Consider the following 17,621-nt stretch of genomic DNA (forward strand, 5'->3'; position numbering starts at 1 on the left):
CTGTCTCACAAAGGCATTTAAGAACTTGCTGTTTGCTTAGAAAGTATTTTAGATGTAAAAAACACCACAGGAAAGCAATGCAATATCTTTTGCAGTTGACATATTTACAAGTTCGGTAACTTTTCTTGGTAGACCAGTTTTCTCTATCTCAGTAAAAGGTGTGTGACTCAGAGTCAGCCCTGAACTGCCTTCTTCCCAGGTTTCTCATTGAACCATAGGTGGTTTCTTTCTCTAGAAGAGAGAAAACAGAAGAGTCATTTATAATGGAGTTGAAGAAAGAGATGAAATTGGATGTTATTTTTTAGTCATGTATAAGTAGGTGGAGGTATCCACTAAAAATTGTACATCAAAAAATAGGTCTGAACCAAATCATAGATTTGAGAGTCACCAACATTAGGTGGGAGCTGAAACAAGGGACTGAATGACGTGGCACTTGGGGACACATAGAGTATGAAAAGAGGTCCAAGTGAAATAGGACGAAGCAGAAGGGGGTGCAGATATGTAGCTTTGGGCAATGCCAGCATTTAGAGGAGGCAGATGAAGAACAGCATGCCAAGGAGGCTGGTGTTGGAGGATCAGAAGACAGGCCTGGCAAGTTCTTGAAATGGATAGGAAAATAATTTCAGTTGCAGAGAGGTTAGTGAATTGAGGATTGAAATCTGTCCCTTCCACTTGTCAATGGGCCAAGTCCATTAGGGATATCAGAGAAAGGCGTTCAGGAGGAATCCAAAGGGTTGAGAAGCAACTGAGAGACAAGTTAAGACTGACCCTGAGGAAAGACTACTCTTGAAACAGAAGTTTGGCTTTGAAAGGAATAAAAAAAAATCAGGAAATGTTTAAGATGATAGGCACTTGGGCATATTAATATTATCTGAAGACAGCAAGGGGTGATCCTACAAGGAACTGGAGAGAAATCGGTGGAGCAGGGTCTCAGAAGGGGGTGAGAATGGTGTTCAAAGATAGGAGAAGGAAATGTCTCTTTAAAGCTGAGGGCAGTAGGGGGCTGCAGATGCAGATAAACTTTTATCTAAGCAGGAAATTGAGGGAGCTCATGCTTAGCTTCAGTTTTCTATATAAAGTATGAAGCAAAATTATTTGCAGAAGAGGGTTTAATGTAAATATAATTGCCATTACCACCAGGCATCAAATTTTGTTTGATTTTTTTAACCTTCAATTTTAGGAGTTAAATATCTAAATTAATAATCTAAATGGTCTCAGGAATATTTTGATATTTCATGCTTTTAAAAACATTTGTGTCTGGTTCACAAAGAATTGCTCTTTCTAAAAACCATAAATGGTCTTTAAGTGAGAAAGCTAATCCTAACTTTTTGTTTCTCTGGTGATTTTTGTGGGCGAGGAAGAGTCTGAAGTTTTTTATTTCACTTGCTTTTGTGTTTTATTTTAAGGGCTTGAAGTTTTATAAGAGAAAAATGTTTATTTATAAAAAATCCTATTTCTGAAATGTGACCAAAATGTAAGGAGTAGGCTAATAGAAGTTAGCAAATAAGCAGGAAATGTTTGGTGACCAGGCGTCCAAGTGACAGTCCTCTGTGACATAAATAGAGAATCCCAGGTGCTGATGTCACTGTTGGAGTCAGCCCATCAGTTCATCTTAATTTAAGATCTCAGCAGATTGAGTCGTCAAGTTGTATGTAGTAAAAATGATATCGAGTTGTCTGCATTTGGTTTCTCTCACTAGGAAATACTTGTTTTACTTTATTCAAATATTTATATAGAAATGGGAGAATTTCTTTTATATACTAAGATCCGACACACTCATGTATGTTCAGCAATTTTTTATTATTCATAGTTGTTTTGTTTTTTCCTCCACATCTTCCGTCCCATCTTTGGGTCGTTTCTTTTAGCTGATGGGAGCAAAATGCCTCCCCCAAATAAGAAGAAGAAACCATAAAGGAGGTGAACACCCAAACTACTTTTCTACTTTTGTATTGTCTAATAAAACATTTGGTATGTGAATTAGTTAGAGTAGCTGCTCAGCTTCTAAAACAAAGGAACCCGGGTCTAGAAACTCAGGATCCTGGACTCTGGGCAAGGACTCTTTCTGCTCAGAACTGCTAGGTGGGATTGGTAGATGCCTCACTTCAGCAGCCACAGCCCCCAGGTTTGTTCTCTGGTATCTCAATATCACATCATGTCAGACGGATAACACCTACTGGTAAAATGCCTGTGACAGACGGGAAGTGCTCAAGAAAGTGAAACAGTGATTTTAGATACGGAGGCTGTGAGTCACTTTCCCTTTTAATTACTTCAGTCAGGTGCATTTGGAGAGGAAGGCATGCAAGTCATGAGGATCTGGGGTCATTCTGCTTTGTACAGTGAGTTAGCTTATTTTAATGAGAAAAGGAGAAAAGGCTTCCATGTAGTCCGACTTTATATTCTTTTCAAATGATTATTTCACAAATGATTGTAATCAAATTATTATAAAGAAATGATAGTATCTTTAGCCTTGTTTTTTTGTGTTTTTTGTGTGTGTTTTTTAGCCTTGTTTTTATTTAATTACCCTTTAGTAAGAGATTAGAAAGTATAAATGCACGAGTTTAACATAAAATCCAGTACTTATTTTCAAGGACACATTTTTACCTGAGGGGTTTTCATTTATATAGTAAAATAACTCATATAAACATTGGCATAAAACAAAAACGTGAGAAAAATCCATGTTTAATTTTCCTCGGCATCGCAGGTACGTGTTCGTAACCTGCCTATCCCTTTAGTTCAGTATCTCAGCGAATGGTAGCCACTGCCACCCATTTACTTAATAATGTGCCACATTAAGATATTTTGCAGGTGAGACTTGGGATTATGGCTCACGTGTGCTGCTCTGTCTTCTTTCCAGACCTTTGATGAGTGTGTAGCGGAGGGCGGCTCGGACTGTGCTCCCGAGAAGCTCTGGCTTCAGATCCCCTTCTTCTGCGGCCACAGCTCGGAATGCTGGTAGGGAGAGAAAGTTCGCTTAAATTTTAATCTTCCTCGTTATCTTTGTAATCGGTATTTCACAAACGTGAATGTGCTGGTCAGGGGTTAGGTATGAGGAAATGAGTGCTTTAAAAAGATTCTTCATATATAAATATCCTAGTGATGTTTCCTCAGATGCTGGTTTTTGAATTTTTTGTTTGTTTTTTAGTTTTACATGTTTGGCTGTGTTCCAGCAGAGCTCTTAATTAGAGGTCAGGGATCGTTTCTAAACATTTTCCCCTAAGCTTACTGTGTTAGCCGTTCATGTTAGATCAAGTAGGACTGGGTACATTTTTCACCTGGTTTTACTGTTAAACTGATTTTGAACTGGAGAGACAGTTATGGTTGTGGTTTATAAAGAGTTTATTTCCTCTGAATGTGCTGAGTTTTCAGTTTTTAAAAATAATGGTATGTCTTCATTTGATCTAATCAATAATTTTCATAGGAAAAGTTGGAAAAAACAGGAACACATGGAAAGTTAGTATCTTTCTTAAAACTGTGAGATGTAAGGAAGGCCTTCTGTTCTTCATTATTTGAGATTATTTGATTACTATGAACTGTAAAGTCCTACACAATAGATTATATCAAAGTATAATAATAGCATAAGAAGAATTGGAAGCATAGGAAGAATGTTTTAGTTTTTAATCATTTTCTTAGAACAGGGATTGGCAAATTGCAACCTGAAGACCAAATTTGGCCCATCACCTGTATTTATAAAGTTTTATTGGAACATGGCCACATTCATTTGTTTACTTATTGTCTGTGGCTGTTTTCATGCTGCAAGAGCAGAATTAAGTAATCGTGATCAAGACAACCTGGCCTGCAGAACCTACGATATTTTCTCTCAGACCTTCTATAGAAAGTTTGCCAACCTCCTCCTTAGAACAATAAAGAGTGTTGCTCTATTGGCATTATTGAGGAGATTTTAACTGAACTTCTTAATTATGTTTTACAGATTCATAGAACTGGAAGGGACCTTAGAAATAAACTAATTTATTCTCCTCACCCCTCACCACAGCTTTTTAGTGGCTGAGAAAACAGAGCTAGAAAGGTAAAGTCACCAGTTCACTATCACGCTGCTTAAAGACAGAGCTGAAATTAGGGTTAGGGAATGTCAGTGCTGAAAAGAACTGTAAAGTATAGTTTATTTACAGCCAAGTCTATTAACAGCCATTAGCTGACAATGAAAAAAATGAAAGGTTCCTGGCAGTGCCATTTCTTATCTTCTGTTGCTCAGAAATGACAGAAAAACCTAAGCTCACAAATTAAATTAAGATAAGCACTAAACAAATTGCTTAGACCTTACTAGATAGCTTTTGAAATGAGCGAAGCTAGTTTAGTAAAAAAAAATTAAATGCACTCACACTAAATCAGATAAGAGAAATATATGTAATATATATACTTTTTGTTTAAAAACTGCCCTTAAGCTAGACTTTGTTAATATTAAGTTAACTGAAAAGTCTGAGTTTGCACTACATAGTCGAGCAGAAACTGGGGATAAAGGCAAAGGAAATTAAAAACAGGGGCGCCTCCCAGAGGATGTTAATAAAAGTGTTTAGGCTTTGGATGGACATGTATTTATCTGTTTTTTTCCATAATATATAGTGATGAGAAGACATCAAATATACTTAGCAAATTGAACAACCAGGTTCTTAATTTCTTTTCTTGGTTTCAGGAATGTGGGAAGCAGGTGGGCTATGGATCAAGCCAAGTATAACCTAGTTAATGAATACTTTCTGGTGGGAGTTACTGAGGAGCTTGAAGACTTCATCATGCTATTGGAGGCAGCTCTGCCCCGGTTCTTCAGGGGTGCTACAGAACTCTACCGCACAGGTATATACACGATGGGTTTCTTTGTAAGCTCTCCTTTACTCTCTTTGTTTGCGAATGGAGAAATACGTGTGATTTGGAGTTTCTTGAGTAAAGTACAAGAAATAGCTCCAGAAAGGCAGGAAAATTGCCTGCCTCTCCTTACCATTTTCAATACAGAACAATTCCTGGCACACAGATGGTGTTCAGTAAATATTTTTTGAATGAATGAACGTGTATTAGGTGATAATTAGTAGGTATTATAGGAATAGTGGAAACATACAAACTATAGAACTAGCCTCAGAAATGTGTAATTTTTTTTTTTTTTAAATATATCTTTATTGATTTCAGAGAGAGGAAAGGAGAGGGGGAGAGAGAGAGAGAAACATCAATAATGAGAGAGTCATTGATCAGGCCCACAACTGGGGCTTGTGTCCTGACCGGGAATCGAACCCCGATCGCCTGGATTCCAGGTCGACGCTCAACTGCTGAGCCGCGCCCGGCCGGGCAGAAATATGTAATATTTTATAATTCTGGATACCAAACATTATGACTGTGTTCCGCCCTGAGACCTGCGTAATGCCATTTAGAGCAGAGGTGGACAGTAGGACTCAGTCACTTTGGCGATGACCACTGTATGTGTCTGGTCTAATCCTCCTAAGAGTGTAGCCTCAGCAGTATTTCACATCTGCAACTGATGTGCTGGTCCTGTCTGATTTGGGTGGTTTTGTTTGTTTTTGCCATTCTCTGGTAAGATATAGGAGCTTTTTTTTTTATAGCGTATACATATGTCCTCGTTTCTAACATAGTTATATAGAGTATAGGTAATGAAAAATTAGTATTAAGCTTGAAAATAGGTATTTTATCATATTTTCCAAAATGAACTAGTCAGAGCTCCTGAGAATACAGCGTGATTGTGACAGCCTACACGTCAGGACTGGCAGCCCTTGCTTGTCCTGTTTGACAGCGTATGACAGGGGACTGATCACAGCTTCAGTATGATTAGGGCACTGGTTTTCTTGCCTGAGTGATAACAATATGAAACAGTTGTCACCCGTCCTTCAATGTTAACTTAAACCATCTCTTCAAACGAAGAGGCATTGATCTTTTGCGTGCTCTTAGAATTTTTTACCTTTTCTATTTTTCCCTTGTAAGTAGGAAAGAAATCTCATCTTAGGAAAACCACGGAGAAGAAGCTCCCCACTAAGCAAACCATCGCAAAGCTGCAGCAGTCCGACGTTTGGAAGATGGAGAACGAGTTCTATGAATTCGCCCTGGAGCAGTTCCAGTTCATCAGGGCCCACGCCGTGCGAGAGAAGGACGGGGACCTGTACGTCCTCGCGCAGAACTTTTTCTACGAAAAGATTTACCCCAAATCGAACTGAGGACGAGGCCTGACTCTTCGATTTTTGAACTGAAACTCTGACCCTGTCTTCACCTTCGTTCTCAGCTCCATGGTTCGTATTGAGCCAGGTTAGGAAACGGACAGCGACACCAAGGAAGTAGGTGCTGGCTGGTATGTCAGTAGTCTGAGAAGTTTAAGTTTCAACCTTTTGTTTTGTTTTTGTGTGTGTTTTTTTCCCGGTTAAATTTTGGTGGGAGTTATAACCTCCTGCCTGGGAAAAACCTACATATCCCCTAAAATAAACACATAGCAGTTCTAATCAAAAGGCTAAATACGATTTCAGAAAAAGTTCTGATACTCTGTTTTTTGATAAAGCAATTTTTTCAACTAACCATTAAATTTTCAACTTAATTCATGAATAAAGACGAATCCATTTGCTTCTCTGCCTTCACTTGGAGGGTTGGGCTGCGCAGCTCTACTGAGCAGTGTTACTACTGTTGGGCAGTGTGTGCTTTGTTTTGTGAATCGCCTCTCATGAAATTTATTGGAATGTTTGATCATGTTTGCTAGGAAGTGTCTCTACTGTAGTTGGAATTGCCCTTGTTTATGTAGGTCATGTTAATTTCCTTTAAATATAATTACCATTCATGTTAAAAACCAATTTAAAGTAGTACTAATACTGTAAAAAGTCAAGGCAGTATTTCTCATTCCTGTCTCCCCAGTATCTAAGATTGGGGAGATGCTTCAAAGAACATTGACATTTTAGTTAAGGCTTCCACACATTAATATAAAAAAAAGTCAGTTTTGTATTTGTTTCTCCATGGGTTATTTGTAAAGCTGTAAACAGGTACCGGTGACTCTATATTATAACTCCATTAGTGAGCTGTGGTGGGTAGGATTTTCCTACTTCTGTACTTTTACTTGTAGACTATTTTTACTACGGTGCTTTATAATGTGTTTTAAAGCATTGCATTTACAAAAAAAAAAAAAAAAAAGGAAAATGCTGTAAATATTGCATATTTTATGTATTTGGACCAAAAGGTATGAGTAATTAGACAAAAGTGGTTTTGCACCAATTTTATTATATCAAGTAAAACCATCAGACCTACTGTTCTTGTATTTCTCATTTAACTTTAAGATATCACTGAAATTAACTTTAATAACCTTTCGATTTTTATACAGAGTACATTGTTCATAATTGGGGGCAGTATTTATAGTGGAAAGAGTACTGGACAACAAGGAATCAGAAAGCTTGATTTCTGGTCCTGGCTCTGCCACTAGTCAGCTGTGTGATTTTGGGTAAGTCACTTAACCTATTTTTGCCTCAATTTCCTCATTTCGAAATGAGGGTAATAGTACCTGCTCTCCCTACCTCGCAGGGGTGTTGTGAGGATTAAACCAGACGGGATGTGAAGGCACTTTGGAAATTGTAAAGCGCTATATAAATGTAAGGTATTATGGAAACATCTTTAACCTATAGTTTCATACCATTTGTTTTTTTAAAAAGAAAGAGAAAAGTCCACTTACAAGCTGGTTGAAAAAAATTTAATATTGATATAAATTTGTGTTTGATAAATATCTTCTCAATGTTTTATCTTCCCTGTTTCAGCTATTGAAATGTGACACACCTGTGAATTCTTAAAGATTCAGGAGCAGCTGCTTGAGTTCAGGAGGTTCCCTGTTTGAAAAAGACTTCATTAGCTGACTCAGGGCAGGGGGCATTTGTTCTTCAGATTTGGAAGAGTTTTCTCTTTTTATTTCACATTGCCGTTCAGAAATGGTACTATTTTATACCTCTGTTTTTTAAGGTATATTTTGCAGAGTTTAATTTCTCTGGGCATTCTTTACCTTCTTCCCCTTCTTAGAGGGACAGAGGTAAAGAGTTTTACAGACATTTTTCTAAAAGAATAATCTTTAATATGTATAGTCTAAGTAAATATTCCCAAACAAGGCCTCACCAAACCATGTAAGCATTTTGGGCAGGTTGCTTTCAAGGTTATTAATTGTATGGGAGGCAAGGAGGGAGCACTACTTATAAAAAAACATTTACTAACAAATTTAAAGAAAAGGTCAGGGAAGTTGACAGAATCATTTTCATACCCTTTCCCCCAGTGACAGGAAAATATTAAGAGAACATTGACAGGCATACTTTTCATATTCAGCTTTCTTTTTTCTGTGTATTAACTTTTACGGATATTTGTTGAAAATATATACAAATTCTCTCCTTGCCCATAAGTAAAGCACCACCTCAGGGTGGGGCGTTTGACATTTATCTGCTACGGAGCCGCAGTATGTAGGCCATTCTTGGAGCACAGGCTTCAGTCTCCCTGAGGTGCGTTAATTAACTCCTAGGAAGCTGGAGTAGCACAGAGTGCACCAGGTCAGGCAGTCAGGGAACTAACTTTGTAAAGGTGCAGAGAGTAAATGTTTTAGGCCTTGCGGGCCACGTGGCCTCTGGCACAGCTCCTCAACGATGCCATTTTAACACATACGCGCCCATAGACGACACACGTGAATGAGATGGCTATTTTCCAGTAAAGCGTCATTACAAAAGCAGGTGACATGCCAGATGCGGACCAGGGGTTGTAGTTTACCAACCCCCGAAATAGAGAGATCGTTATTTATGGAGAAATCATTTTGAATCTGTACTCTCGTGGCCTAAAAGAGTTTATATACTTCCAAAAGCTCCTAACTTATATCCAAAGAATAGCTTTCTGATCCAGATTTTCTCTCCCACAGATTCATAAACTTTCATAACTTAGATTGCTTCCAGGTGGGCATGTTTTCTTTCCCAGTTTAACAGAATAGGGGCTTATTCTGTCATCTTTTAGGGTGGGTTAGGAGTATCCTTCCTGGAGGCTGAGAAAGGGTTAGATTTAATTCCATCTGGTCCAATGTGGCCCTAGGAGTCTGCACGTGCAGAGTCCTTGTAATACCTAACTTTGTAATCAAATATATAGAACCACTGAGACAATAATGTATTTTTTTAAAATGGCAAATGTGGTTTTCGTTTTTTAGCCTTTGCGCTTTTTCAGTATTTTGATCATAGGGAATTTTTTTTTTTTAATAATACAAAAGCAAATCAACCACTTTGAATTTCAAAAGATGATGTTATGTGTGTATGTGTGTGTATATATATCTATATATGTTTATTTCCTAAAAGAGGAAAAAGTACATTTTTGTTCAACTTGTATCAACTCCTGTTTTCTAATTGCTGTGAAATGGCAACTGTTGATAAATTATTGTGACTATTTTAAAATGTATTGGGGAGGATACATTTGGATTTTACCCAGCTTTAATCTGTAAAGTATCACTTAAATATATCCGATAGCAACACTTAAGATATTGCATGGGGATTACTTTTCTATCATCCACACTCATTTGTGCAACTATGAACATATTGGGTACTTCTGAATTCCTGATGATTGGGTTTAAAATTTTTGAAAATCAGAACTTGAATTTACTGACTTTTAAACTTTAAATTTTATTTTCTATTCTTAACATTCAGTTTTAATGCCTACAATTTGAAATCTACTGTTGTTCTTTCTCTATGTATGTCCTATTGAAAATTCCTAAAGTTGTTGGTGCCATCAGTGATTTACAAACAGTATTTTGATATTGCAGATGATTTGCTCATTGTATTTGCATAGTTAGAAAGAAAATAGTTTGTAGACAATGATTCTCTCTTTTTTCTAATAAAATGAAATAAAAGTTCTAAAAGCACTAGAGAATTTAACTAAAGGCTGGTTCCCAAATGCATAGCTGGTATTTTAATTTATATTTAATTTCTACATAGAGAACATCTGTGTAAACCATCGTATTTGGGGTTTTCCCAGCGATCATCGTCAAATACACCTATGGTCCTCGAATCCTTAATTATGAGAAGCACTCAGTACTGTAACCTTTTGGGAAGTTTGTCTTTAAGAGGCCCAGGTGGTGCTTCCAGTTTGCGACTTGAAAACTCGCCTCTTCATAAATTAGTGCTATTTAGTTTGAGAGGAAGCAGGGCAATTGCTGTTAAATTTTGCATCCATTTACCCTATGCAAAGCTGCTGTCTGCTGCCAGCTAAACTGCTGCTCAGCAGCCTTTGGAGGGGAAAAGCAGCCCTGCGTCAGCTGTGCTGCCAATTCAGTGCCTCTGGAGTGGAGCTTGCTTTCTGATTTCCTGGAGTGGGAATTTGAGAGATTGAAATGGGTGATCAGTTAGTCAGATTGATCCTATAATTTAAGTTCACGCAGCTTTGTGACCTTTGCAGTACTATTTATTAAAGGCCCCCCGATGGTGATGATCTCTTTAAAACACAATACTGGTAAGCCTATGATTTAGACACAGGTGCTGTCTGTCTGATTTCACAGGCAGCTTCTGTAGCTTTCCATTGAGAGGTGGGTGAGCATCTCTAAAGCAGTGTTGAATATAACTGGGAGAAACATGGATTGTATATTTTGAATTTTAGTTTATAAATACACAAACAGCTAAATAGTGCCTTTTCCCCCTCGCAGTCCGTGTTGGAAGATGCTCACTCCTTGCTCCCTCTCCCTCCCCTCCCCCATTCAGTTGATTCATTTATGCAACACTGTTTCCAACTTGAAACCATTTTGTCACATCTGCTGGAGAGATAATGGTTCCTTTTCCTTAACATTCTGCCAGCTTTCTGTTGTTGAAGTGTTTCAGTTGATTACCTGATGCAAAAGCTATAAAATAAACACTCAGTGGGAAGGGGAAAGTGTTTTGGTGTCCTGTTTAATATTTTTCTTGGTAGTTTTGACGCTGGCGGATCTTTTCCAAGTGGACTCAGTGTCATCAGCCTCACTCTCGGATATCGCTGCCACCAGAAAGGTATCTGGCTTATTTTTTTTTTTTGACAATCTTTTATCCAGATGGGCCTGCCTGTGCTGCTTTTTGCTTTGTATTTCATCCCTGGTCTTGAAGCATCAGAAAATTTACAGGATATACACTTAACGAGAAGAAAAAGGAAGTAAGGAAAGGGCTAACAACTTAGGATAAAAGGGAAATTTGAAAGAAAACAGCCTGATTACCATTTATTGCATAGTTTTAGGCATGTCCATAACGTTTCTTTGAGAATACACATTTCTACTGATCATGTCTTTTCACCCTTCAAGGAGAAACTCTCAATTACATAGATTTCCGATTCCCAGCTACTGGCTCATTTTTGAGCAAGTAATTGATTCTTTTTATATTATATGATATTGGGTTGAATAAAATACCAGTTCAGTGATACATTTTCTAAACCGAGAATTTGCTCTGTAGCCACAGAGGCAGAACAGAGAGCTCGGATTTGAGATCAACTAGACCTGCGTTTAGCAAAGTGACTTGAGTAAATGGAGAGGACGTACTGTTGTGAATGTTGGAGTGACGGGCGCCGAGTGCTGGCGCGGGGAGACTTAACGACGGGCCGCTGCTGTGCGCTGTGTGGGAATAGTGTTGGGGAGCGGACCTACCCTTCTGACCCTGCAGAATACCTGTGCCATTTTATACAAGATGTTTTTACAAATATTTTTGAATGCCTCTAGATTCTACTTTTTACGGACAACCTGTCATCGTAATGCCTCCTTACTTATGTGTCTGTAGCGTAGATATTCTTGGTTCTGCTACCTGCTGCCTGATTGTTCTAAAGGAGGCAGGACTTGCTGTAATTTAGCAGCGTGGCCTGCCAGGCGGTACACCTGTAAAACTCAGGAAACCTGGAGTAAAATGTCTTGCGTTCTTTTAGCAGAAAGGAAACTGCATACTCGGTAAGAAAAGAGGACATTGGAAGGTGGAGGGTTCAATTCCCAGCCGGGGCTCGAACGGGAGGCAACTGATGTTTCTCTCTTCCTCTCTCTCAAATCAATAAAAACATATCCTCAGGTGAGGATTTAAAAAAAAAGGAAAAAAAAGAAGAGAGAGGGCATTTGCCTTAGAGTTCTAAGTTAGTCGATCCTGTTAGAATTCAGGGCGGTTAGGGCATCTGAAAAATAAACTTGGCTTTCGGTGATCGCCGCCTGAAACCTGCACATTTTCACTGGACTCTCATCACCACCACCTGTTTTTTCAACCAGCAGTTTCTGAATTTTCTTTCAGTAATAACAATGGAAAAATGCAAATTTCAGGTCCCCGTCCACTTGTTTTTCCCCGGAGGAATCCTTCCCACCCGTCACCTTCCCCGTCTTCCTTACACCGCGCCTCACCTGTCACCGCGGAGCACAGGTATGGCCCCTTGCAACGAAACAAAGAATAGAGCATCAACAATCAAACTGACTTCAAAATACACATTTCCCCCTTTCTACTTCAGGGATCACCAGTTCAGCAAACAAGGAGACTTTTTATGAAGTCACTGTACTCTTTTCGGCTGGTTACGTTTCGTTAGCGTGGGACCAACCGCAAGAAGGTGTTGGGGCTCTTTCGGGTGCAGTGGACTTCTAGACGAGACACTCAGCACTTAGCACTTGTGAGGAAGGGAACCCACAGGAAAAAGGTAGGAGGGGTTTTTTTGGTTTTGTTTTTGGCTTTCACTGTTTCATTCTATGAGAAAATAAAGTCTCTCGAATAGATTAGTTTTTGGTTTGAAAACTGACTGGGAATTCACGAGAAGGGAATCCCTGAGAGCTGGCTAGCCTCTCCACCCTTTGGCCATGTGCTCACTCAAAACCGGATGGCCCGCGTGGCGAGATCGTCCCACCCTCTTTTTGGAAAAAGCTGGTACGCTTGCTTTTTACCTTGAGAACTGAGCTCTCAGACATCTTCATCTCTCCCATTCCCGTGGGATTTAGTGGTGCCTCCTTCCCCCTACGGTCCTGGACCATGTACTGTTGCTCTGGAGACCCCCACAGCTGGACAGCTGAAAGTCACTTTTGAAAGATTCAATTGCAAGGTATAGCGAGGCCTGTGAGTGGCCCTAAGAAAGAGGCAGTTTGTATGGTAGGTAGAGTATGGACTCTGGAGTGCCACCGCTCGCTGGCTGTCCGATCTTGAGCAAATTAACCTTCCTAAGGCTGACTTGCCTCATCTGTAAAACGGGAATAGCACTAATATCAACCGGTAGTTTGAGGATTAAGTGAGATACTATATACGCGAACTTACTTAGTACTTATGTAGTGCCTGTTACTTAAGCACTAAGGAAGTGCTAACATTACCCTCTGATAAATGTGAAAGAAAAAGATGAGGAATCATCTGTTTGGGCAGACTGTGTTGAAGTGTATGTCCACCGGATAATCCACTAACACGTGCCAGGCATGAGGGATATGAAAGACGAACAGGCGGCATGGCCTCCCTTGGTTGAGAAGAGAGGGGGTAAAGAAGAAATACAGAGCATTCTGCAGAAATCAACCTTACTGATAAACCACCTCTTTTGTTGTTTTTGTTGTTCAGGAGTCATAACCACCAGCACCCCTGGACCTTTTAATTTAGTGCACTTAGTTTCTTACTTTTAACATTAAAATAGCAGAAGCACCAACCTAGCCCCATGATCACGTCCTAGACACCTTGGACCCATTCGTTTGCTCAAATGTAACCCTCTCTATCCATCTGTATCATAGGCTTAACCTCATGACCAATGAATCTGTCCTCGCACTTCTCCAGACACTTGCTTGGGTGCAGAGGTTAAAATGATAAGGTTTTCTATGAGAGGCATTGTTGACATTCAGATGCAATTTTTAACTCGTATTTCAGTTCCAAAGTCATTTAAACAATAAGAAATGCAAATAAAGCAATACGCGTAGTCCCAACTTTACAAATGAGTTGTGTTCTCAGAATTCGTTGTACACTAATTGTTTGAAATGCATGTAGAACCAATATGATGCATGTGGGCCCAACCCACAAACGATAGTTTAAGATAAACATCCATGGATGATCCCTTCATTCGAGCAGAGGAATCTAAGGCTGTGTCCTTCCTGGGGGTTATGTTTCCATGGAGGTTTTTTGGTCTGAATCCTAAGCTAAGTGGTTTTTATTTTAATTCATGGTGACGGGGTTGTAAGCAGAAGATGTGGTGGTCACGGTGAGATAATTGCAGTGATGGGGAGAGAACTCTCCGGCTGAACGCTGGGAACCTGGAAACCTCTGCGGAGGCCGCTGCAGTTCTCAGGGGCAGCCGGGATGAGGTTGGGGAGAAACAGGTGGATCTCAGGGCCCGAAACTGCAACATTTAGTCAGTCAGTCTCGTGGAGAAAATGCTGTGGAAGAAGCTCTGACACTTTCACACCTAATTTGTGATTTTTTAAAAAAAAGATTGTGCCTGTTAAAGTACCAAATCAAAGCTTTAACTGGCATCTCATGGAGTTACAATCTGGCAGAGGGTAGATCTACAGTCCCCAAGTCACCTGGCTTCTAAACCTTGGTTTTCTTTCACAAATGTGAACCAATTTGACCTAAATCAGGGTATTTCACATAGCATCCCTACAGATTTATTAGTGCTTATGGCAATAACATTGAATTTGTATCCATTTTAGTGATTCTTGGTGCCCCCTTAATAACACTGTCAGGTCGAGGGGTAAAAGGCAATGTAGAAAGTTTTCAGTCTTTCGTGTTAGAAACGGATGCGTTAAGCATCTCTCAACACTGACTGGAGCACACCTTTTCCAGGTAACAGCACCTGCCTCTGGAGTGGGCAGCACCTCTCTGAAAATCACTGACTGGAAATAAGTGATGTTCTGTTCACCCCAGAGTAACCAGAGAGGTGTTTTTGTGGTTGGGTTTTTTTTCCCCTTTAAAAGTAATTTAAATTCTCCAAAGGATCAGTAATTAGGTCTCCTGGCATCCCATGGTTATCTGATCAGACTCTGATGCTCATAAACAGTGCAAATGCAGGAGGTTGATTCACTCCCCTGTTTTTAAAGGAGCGATGGGCTGGCTTCAAGCTCCCTTTTTCTGCTTTCTCACCCCTGCTCTCTCTCCATCTCATATGAGGGCTCTTCAAATAAAACCTTAGACAAGAACAGCGTTTCAAAAGTGGGTCAGTTATATTTTGCTTCTCTATTTCTGCCATGCTAATGGCTCCCTACTTGATCATTTAAACACTGATCCAAACCCAGATGGAATCAGATGCCCCTTCCTGCCGTCAGACAGTCTGTAACGTTTGATACGGATCTTCCGAGTGGACAAGATGAAATTAGATTGGTCTCTCTGGGAGCCAACACTATTCATTTTGTAAGAAAGTTATACTGGAGGCCTGAGGACTGCCAAGAACAAAGTGGAAACAGAGCCCAGCCTTTTCCTCTTATCAAGATCCACAGTTGGTTCCACATTGAGCGTGGAGCACTCTGTGGTAAAAGGATTTGAATAATGAATTGGATCAGAAGCCAAGAAGGAGGTCCCCGCCACCCACAACGGGAATATAAATTTCATGTATTGTAACTTTGTTATCATTTTTGTTGTTGTTGTTGTTTTAATGTATGACAGAGACAGAAATCTCTGGCTTGGAGTCAGTGGCTATTTTTAGTTACTAGGATTTTTTAAAATTTAATATTTCTCGAGCCCCATTATGTGCCAGGCACTCCACTACAGGCCTCTCCACGTGCTATGAACTTTAACCCCTGAGAATAATCCTCGTGTTCAATCCTGTACAATTGTGTAGAATGTTATACTTTACAGGGCACTTTCACGCTGCCGGTCTCATTAGATTCTCATTTGGAAGGGGGATGTCATATCCCTTATTTTACAGTTGAGCAAACTGACGGCTAGTGAGAGGAAGATGGGCTAACCCAACCCTCGCAGTCCTAGTCCACCCACTCTAACGCCCTGCCTGCATGTTCCTGCCTCCAGGTGAGCAAGGTCCTGACTCTGGACCAGTAGCATCAGCATCACCTGGGAACTGGTTGAAAGGCAAGTTCTTAGGCTCCAGACCTTCTAGGTGGGGCCTGTGTTCTGTGTTAACAAGTCCTCCTGACACAGCCTTACCTTCAATAACCTCTAGACTGAAGAGATGACACGCTCACCTAGACTGAGTGACCCATCTAAGGCCTCGTAGCAAAAACCGTGAGCAAGGATTTGAACCCAGGTGTGTCTGGCTCCAGTGCTACCTGTTTTCTACAGTGGGCTCCTTACTGGGCTCTCTTAGATTTTCCATTATAGGTAAATTCCTCTCTGAAATCTCTGGGGAAGAGGAGAGGCCAATAAAAAGAGAAAGGCCTCTGGATGTGCTCTTCTGGACGAAGGCGGGAATTCTGCCCCATCTGATTCTGCTTCCTAGGTGAGATGACGTTGGGGTGGGCCTCAGAATGGCTCCTAGGATGCCTGTGGCAGGGAAATTCAGGAACACAGCTGTGGGTCCAAAACACTCTCCAGAGTGAGCACATTTCGCCCAGAACACTTCCAGCCCCATGTGCCTTGGGCACTCCTGATACCTTACTGTGATGGGTTTAATGCCAAGAGGGCACCTTGCTCCCTGCCTGGGGAGCATCTGGAGCTCTGCACGGAGACCCTGGGGGAATACGTGCAGCTACTTGGAAATCCCGGCTGCCGTCCTCCCTGGCAGTACTGTCCCAGCTGAGATTTACGGCCTGTGGTTGCATGTGGACTCTTCCAGCTGTGTGGCTTAAACAAAAGTGCCCACCTGTTTCTCATGAATTCCATCTGCATTTTTTTTTTTCTTCTTGAAGCAAGAGCCCAAACCAAGGCTCAGTCCATAGCTCAAGGGACTTCAAGGAAATCAGAGGAGATTCCTTTCCTGCGTGGTGAGGCCTTCCTGACACAGGCTCTAGAGATCAACACAGGAGCAGCCCCAGCCTTTGGGTGCGATGCATTCTCAACACATTGTTTCTGGAAGAGACAAACTTGCCCATGTAGAGAGCACTTCCTATATGCTGGCACTGTGCTGAGGAGGGATTACTGTTAGCTCCATTGTACAGACGCAGAACGTGAGGTCCGCGGAGGCCCACTTTCCCACAGTCACACAGCCAGGAAGTGGCCGAGGCGGGACTCAAGTCCATGTCTGACTGCAGATTTCCAGCTCTTAATCATAGGCTCTGACAGCTGGCACGGGCAGGGGAGAGGGTTGGTTTTGAAAGTCTTGCCACATGTCTCTTTCAGCCCCTCTCGTACAGCCCCACAGAGCTTGGCAGCAGAAGTGGGACCCTGAGCCCTGGCACTCATCCATGTGGGCCACAGCTGTGGCTGTAACTCACAGGGGCCTCCGACTCCAAGGATTACAGCTGGAAGTCGGGAGAGGCATGCTCAGGCCATTTTTTCTTAATGCTTCCTCCTATTCTTATTTCATACTTCATTCTCAGGTCAAGAAATGGTAGTTTGTTGTTGCTATTAGTGTCTAAAGAGTAACCAGATTCCCAGCTTTGGGTTTGGAGCATCACTGTAGGTGACTTGGGTCTGTTTTCCAGTATTCCTGAGAGTGGGTGCAGGCCAAGTCCCCGTCCTCAGCTCCCTAGGGTCAGCCAAGGTGTCTTTTAAAATCTACCGGGGCTCTTTGGTACCAGCAGGGTCTCCAGGTGCAAACCTTGCCTTTGCACAACAGCCACCATCGCAGGAGGTTGTCCAGCCTGC

At 41.0% G+C, this 17,621-nt stretch overlaps 1 protein-coding gene across 2 annotated transcripts in view; it reads left to right on the forward strand.

Annotated features, from left to right (window-relative positions):
- HS2ST1 (heparan sulfate 2-O-sulfotransferase 1) overlaps positions 1–7,236 on the forward strand; it is a 146,998-nt gene extending 139,762 nt beyond the window's left edge. The window contains exons 5-7 of one of the 2 annotated variants that reach the window (XM_081146026.1): positions 2,855–2,952; positions 4,649–4,806; positions 5,938–7,236. In XM_081146026.1, the coding sequence (XP_081002152.1) occupies positions 2,855–2,952; positions 4,649–4,806; positions 5,938–6,167 (486 nt within the window). In that variant the 3' untranslated portion in view covers positions 6,168–7,236. The remainder of the gene's footprint in view (positions 1–2,854; positions 2,953–4,648; positions 4,807–5,937) is intronic. The other variant, XM_081146027.1, reaches the window with a different exon arrangement.
- Positions 7,237–17,621: the final 10,385 nt, after the last annotated feature.

Source organism: Miniopterus schreibersii (genome assembly GCF_964146895.1).
Source record: "Miniopterus schreibersii genome assembly, chromosome: 8".
NCBI lineage: Eukaryota > Metazoa > Chordata > Mammalia > Chiroptera > Miniopteridae > Miniopterus > Miniopterus schreibersii.